The 6,562-nt window shown below is 42.0% G+C and overlaps 1 protein-coding gene across 1 annotated transcript; it reads right to left on the bottom strand.

Annotated features, from left to right (window-relative positions):
• Positions 1-249: 249 nt before the first annotated feature.
• Positions 250-2,227, bottom strand: Clec14a (C-type lectin domain containing 14A). The gene has a single exon (XM_005322703.5). It carries the CDS (start codon positions 2,145-2,147, stop codon positions 672-674), a length of 1,476 nt encoding a protein of 491 aa, XP_005322760.2. The 5' UTR covers positions 2,148-2,227; the 3' UTR covers positions 250-671.
• Between the last annotated feature and the right edge of the window lie 4,335 nt (positions 2,228-6,562).

Raw genomic sequence — 6,562 nt, 5'->3', positions numbered from 1 at the left:
TGTGGATTTATAGCAGAGCACACAAGTAGCAGTGACTTTGAAATCAAAGGATAAAAGAACAAAGGGAAAAGTTACCAGCTCTGAAAGATCTGTTCTATCACAGGGCTTAAGGGCTTTCCCATCAATCTAAAAGGAATAGGTACCTTGTGGCTATTCCCAGAAGACCCCAAATTTTGTTACAATTCCCAACATGCTCCTAAAATTATTCCTAAATAGTTACTTCTTGTGGAAGCCAAACATATTTGAATCTGGGTTATCAACAATCTTTTATTTTGACTGGGAAATTCAAATCAGTATGTTCTCAGCTGCACAGTACAGACAGGTTTCCTTCCTATTTTGATAAAAAATAACCTTTAAAAATGTATTGTTTTCTATTTGCTTCCAGTGTCTTGAAATGTTCTGTTACTTCTCTAAATTCTCCAGAACATAAGAAAATACTGTCCTCCTCCTCACCCCTTACCACCCTGCCCACCAGTACCACACTAAGGCACTTCCACCTCATCCACCTTCTGGGAATGGGTGTGCTGTTCAGATTGAGTTCCTTGGTGGCATAGAGGAAATTTAAAGGGGGAATTTCTGTAGAACTCGCCATCCCACAAGTAAGTTTATCTTTTCCCTTTTCCTTGAAATGGCGAAAGGATGTTCACAAGGAGTGTCCATGATTTGTTTCCCTACGTGTTGCTAGAGCCAAGGGAGGACCCTGCCAGCGAGGGGCCCTCTGCTCTGTCCAGCACACCAGAGTTCCTGACCTTCACCCCATTGTCTGTGCAATGTGCAGAACCAGAAGGCAAAGTAGCGGTCTCAGCATCAGTCTCCTTGCCCCCCGGGGCCAAAGGCCCCTTCCTTGATGAGGACTGAGGGCTCTTGTGAAAGCAGAGTTTGAAAAGCCCCAGCACTGTCATAGTCAAGATCACCAAAACTACTACTGCTATGCTCACGAGTATGAAGACCACGGTGGATGAGGAGTCCAAAGAATGGGGAATGAGAGAGGAAGATGTGGAATTAAACGTGGGGGTCACGCTTCCTGATGGGGTGATGGTGGCCTTTGACTTGATTCCAGGGGACATTTGAAGGGTCGATGTGGTGCTCTGTGTTCCCCACTGAAGAATCTCAGAAACAGATGTTGCAGAACTGTCTTTTCCAGTGGCATGGGGTATCTCTCCTGGCTTCTCACGGACTGGAGGTGACGACGGTCTCTTTGGCACTGGGCTGCCTTCAGTGAACAGCTGGAGCCTGGTGAGCCCCGTGGTTCCCCCAGAGGTCGGCTGTCCTTCCCACTTTGTCACACAAGAGCGTCTGTCTTTCCCCAACTGGAAGCCTGCAGCACATTCACAGGCAAAGTTTCCCAAGGCATCTAGGCAGTTAGGGAGCTCTGAGCATCTGCCGGCACGGAGATACCTCCCGGGGCAGGGACAGAGCACCGCCCCAGTGGGGAGCCCTTCCCAATGAGCGCCATTCTCTTCCTCGACGCAGGTGGCTGAGATGGAGAGCTCCCCCGAGCAGCGTGCACTCACCTTGGTCCCAGGAGGACTGAAGTCCAAAGAGGAGCTGTACATCTGGAAGGGAGCGCGATAGCTCAAGTTAGACGCAGCCCCGGGGCGCGGCGCAGGGCACAAACTCTCAAACTTGTACTTGCACAGGTAGCCGTTGGCGCGCGAGTGGCAACGCATCTCCTTCCAGCCCGCGGGCTCCACCCCACCGGTGGCCTGGAGTCCCGCGCAACTCCGCACAGTACAAGAGAGTTGTGGCTCCTTCACCCACGGCAGCGTGTCATTTTCGGACTCTCCGGAGTCAGGGGACAACCAGGAGAAACCCCGCAATGGCTCGTTCTCCAGGGTGCAGTTGGAACGTCTGCGCTCCAAGGCGACCCAGAACAGAAGGTCTTTGGAGCCTCCTCCAGGCCCGGGGCCTGCCCTTAGGAGCGCGAGCACTGCACGCAGCTCAGCACCACCATGCACTGTGCTGAGAGACCCGCCGCGCAGGCTGCAGGCCTCCTCGGCCGCCAGCCGCTTGATGGTAGCGTGGTGTAGACTGTAGCAAGCCCCAGAGGCTGAGCAACCCGCGCGGTCGGCGGTAGGGTGCTCGCCACCACCAGGCCTGGGCCAGAACGCCTGACAGAGGAGACACAAGGCGAGAGCCGGCCTCATCGTGGAGACCCACTGCCCACCGCTGCTCCCAATTTAGATCTGCCCTTCCCCAGAGCGCAGAGAGTCTCTGGAGCGCGGTCACCGCCCCAGTCAGCTGGCTCCCCCCACCGGGTGACCCCTCCCCTCTCTTCTCCTCCGCCCCCCGTGCCCCAAATGCCAGAATCCCCACCAGAGTCCTTGAGGCCAACAGCTTCCTCTGGGCCGCGACAGGAAATGTGTCCATAGCTTAGCCAAGCCCGGTGCAGTCTGATTTATTCTGGGGTCAGGAACACAGCTGGCGCCTAAACCCTGGGAACACAGACCAGAAGGTCAAATGCCCTGTTTAGAGCAGGAGAAAAAGTTAAGTTGCTACTAGGTTGAAGTGTATCGCTTTCCTTGCTCAGGGAATTTCTGGACCTGGATCCCAGAACACATTGGTGAACTTTGGCAGGAAGGACTGGAAAAAAGGCCCACGCCCGCGCATTGTGTTTCTGTCGGGATGGTGGAATTGGCGTCACAGTAATTTGCAGGCGGCTCCAGTCTTCAGGTTTCCTGCTCGTGTAGGGAGATAAAAATCATGTGAGAAATCTTAGCATCTCCCCTCTACACCAGAGGCAGCACTATTTAACCGCAGATCTCTTCCAGGGGCTCTGCTTCTCTATTCTGTCAAAGGAAATCCAGTCGTCCTAATAGCTAGTCAAAGAATTTAAAATTCCTTCGGGTATTTTAAATGGGAAACACTTGCTTCTTAGGTCACCACTGGCCTTAAAAGTTTATTTTCACCCCCACCCCCTTTGAAATAGCCCATATTGGTTTATTCAGGAAAGGAAATCTATTTCTACACCTAAATGAAATATTAGAGCTATAGATCTTAACTGTTAGGTGGTTAGGCTTTCTTCAAGCTTATAGGTCAGGTACAAATGAGTTCTTGGACTTATTAATATTAGAAACAACTGCCCTATGTATGATTTTATTCTTGGAACTATTTTAATATCATTTTCTCCCATGACTAAGTATCAATATTTATACCAGTAAGTTGTAAAAGTCTCCTTTCAGAACATTAGAGTTCAACATCCTTAAAAATTTAAAATATGTACTACATTATGATTCATATTGTATGCTGTAAAATGATACTTTGTAATTTGAAAGATTATTGAATCAATTTCTTCAGAGTACCAAGAGGTGTCCTATTTTAATATAAATACCAATATTCACTTGGAAGAGGGGAAGAAAAGATAAAGGAAGGAAAGTTTCAGAATCTATATTTTCTGAATTTCTTGTTAGTAAACTTAGACAATTCAACATCATTTTAGAAAATATATCATTTTATCTTGACTAACAGTGACCAAATGTGTTGTAATCAGAAATCAGAGTTTCAACTAAGCACTCATAATGATGTATGATGGTTTTAAATATCCTTCAGAATGACAGTTCCCATTCCATGAACAATGAATACCACCACACACTTAGGCTCATTTTGTTAAACTGCTCTGGTTAATGATTGTTGAGAAAGGAGGTATCAGGCTCACATCTGCATGTTGCCATCTTATGTATTTATATATATATTTTATCATTCTTCTCACTTTCTGTTCGTCCCGGACATTGCATGTATTTTAACAAGCCATAGTAAACATCATGAATCATCATCCCACTTACCTTGCTCTTGCTGACTGTGGAGTTTCACAGCAGGATTTCTCTCCTACCCTTTTTGTTTCCCAATTTAAAGGACATTCATTAGTGCTTCACTTCAAATGTCTGAGACATCCAAACATGGTTTTGCATTTAAATTAAGTAACTTAATGTCTTATGAGAAAGAAACATGAAAATCCCCAAATCAAATTGAATGAATTTTGAAAATACTTGATCACTTGGGTTATCTCTATATGCCTGTGCAATCTATGACAGACAGTGCTTGGGTAAATGTGTCACTGCGGTGTGGCATATTTCGATAAAACCTTTTTCAAACTTAAGTAGTTCATGGAAATTCTTAGATATTTTAAAAATAATTTGGGATGAGATGAGGTTTCAAGAGTAAAAAGGATTGAATAACTGAAAAGTTTATAATAAATATATGATCTCACTCCCTGGCATTCTGCCTAGGTAGTGGCATATTACAAGGGAGGAACATATTGACCATAATGATTATACATCATAGTCTTGGCCATGCCTGAAGTGATGTGAGAGAAGAGTTTTAAAAAAAATTAGTTTGAAATAAGACACATATCATTTCCTAATTAATTAGTTTGTATTGATTCACATGCTACTAACATTTTGAAAAGTACAGTATCTGAAAATTTAGAAATGGAGAAAAGCTTTTATTTTTGAATAATACATTTATTAAGATTACAATAGGTTACCATTTTACTTTCATTCATGTCCAAATACTTCAAAATCTGATAATAAGAAGTGTGAATCTATAGGTTTTTCTTGTTATAGATGAGAGCAATTATATTGGAAAAATCTTGCCAGTTTTTCTTCTAATTGAATATTTACATACTCCGTACCTCTCCACTTGCATGACCAAGTGTGAGTATGCATGTGTGTCTGTTTGTGTGGATGTTTATAGCAGTTCTGTTCATGTTAATGAGTATCAGAATCTCTCAAATGCTCAGAAACAATAGAGAATAGACTGTGATACATTCATTCAATGAATATGACATAACCATCAAAATTAATGAAATGTAACCACAAGTAACAATATGAATTAATGTTAGCAACACAATGTTAAGTGACAAATTTCCAAAAAATCATATAGGCCATTCTTTTTTACAACATTAAAAATGCTAAATACTTATGTATAAAATATATATACTTTTTAAGAAGATAAAGTTGTACAATGGGATAAAAGGAATAATGGAGATAGGGTGATGGATGCTTTGGGCAGGAGACAAATGAGGGCAGATCAGTGAAATTTAAGCCAATTGTTAATCTGAAAGAGCACATTAAATAAAATATTTCCTTACACTTCTAGAATTTTTAAATAATACAAATTATGTCTGATACTTATTTGTTCATACACTAGTACAAAGTCACTCAAAGAACTAGAGAGAATGTATAAGGAAAGCAGGTTCAGCCCGACATTTCAATTTAATTATTAATTTAGAATATCTGAGCAATTCAAGATGGAGAAAGAAATAATTTTCACAAATCACATGTAACCTGACAAATTTATAAAGTTTTTGATCTCCAATGAATAAACTCTATTATTGTTGAAAGGGAACAACATCTGGGTCTTAGTATATTTCTGAGTTCACTTAAGATATATAAAAATACTTGAGGAAATTGAAATGCAGGCAGCATTCCATCAGGGGAACATGGCATTCAGAAGTTAATCTGTAGAGACTAAGAATTGTGAGAGTCCATAGCCTTTTAGAACTGGACTGGACCTTAGCAAAATGACCTTTTTAACTGGTGAATTACAAGTGTTCATCTTGGTTTGCTTGACTTTTTTTTTTTTAAGTAGGTCCATAGAACTTTGAGTTCTTCAGGACCTAGTACTGGTTCTTTTTCTCTTTTAATGAATATTCTCTCTCCCAGGTAATTTCATTTCATGTCTTATGAGAAAGAAACATGAAAATCCCCAAATTAAATTGAATGCCATGGTTTTGGGTATCTTCTCTATGCCAGCAATGCCCAAACTTATATCTACTGCATTCTTCTTGAATGAGCTCTAAATTCATATATCCATCATCTATTTAATATTTTCATTTGTATGTGAGACAGAGAAGAGAAAAGAGCCAAAGTTACTATAAGAATCACAGCTGTGGGTGACTAGTATTCAGTCCCGCTGATAACTATCCAAGATTTATGCTAAATCCCAATTTAGCATGTCCTCCTAGAGGAGAAGAAGCTGGATTATTTATTTACCTAATATTGTCCCTCAAACAAGGAGCTCAACATCACATGGCTTTAGCTCTTTCCAGCAATCCCACAACATGGGGCCAGTCCACTGTGGTGTTCAGAAAACACCTGGAAGCATAGGATGCCCCGAGGATACCTGTGAGCAGAGAGGTATAACAGCATTCAAGATGGTTGGTTTCATAAACTTAGCCTTGCTTTATTCCCACCATCCTTTCGCTTTTGGTTTAAACATCCCCTCTCATAGCCCTGAAGTTTAGATCAGGTTTGTTGCTTTACTTGGTCTCTTTGTCTCTTGTACTTTTCTCCCTCACAGTAATAACACAAATGTAAGTATAGAGCTATTTGTGTGATTTAATACCAAGGTCATCAGACATCTTGCTACTCAAATACCAGCAACATTGGCAATAAAAGGCATATATTAGAAATGCTGAATCTCAGCCCTGCCCAGACACACTGAAGTAGAATTTGCTTATTAACAAATTCCTCCTTGATTTGTGTGCACATGGGTAGTTTTGAGGAAACTAGATTGTATTTTTTTGAGAGCAGTGATTGTCTTCTTTGGTGTTTATTCTAGG

Source organism: Ictidomys tridecemlineatus, chromosome 5, assembly GCF_052094955.1.
Source record: "Ictidomys tridecemlineatus isolate mIctTri1 chromosome 5, mIctTri1.hap1, whole genome shotgun sequence".
In the NCBI taxonomy this organism is placed as follows: Eukaryota; Metazoa; Chordata; class Mammalia; order Rodentia; family Sciuridae; genus Ictidomys; species Ictidomys tridecemlineatus.
Note: the sequence above shows the minus strand (reverse complement) of the source record. Positions and strands in the feature narration are given on the sequence as shown.

Excerpts from the sequence above, each read along its gene's own strand:
- Clec14a (XM_005322703.5), bottom strand. The coding sequence starts at position 2,147 with ATGAGGCCGGCTCTCGCCTTGTGTCTCCTCTGTCAGGCGTTCTGGCCC.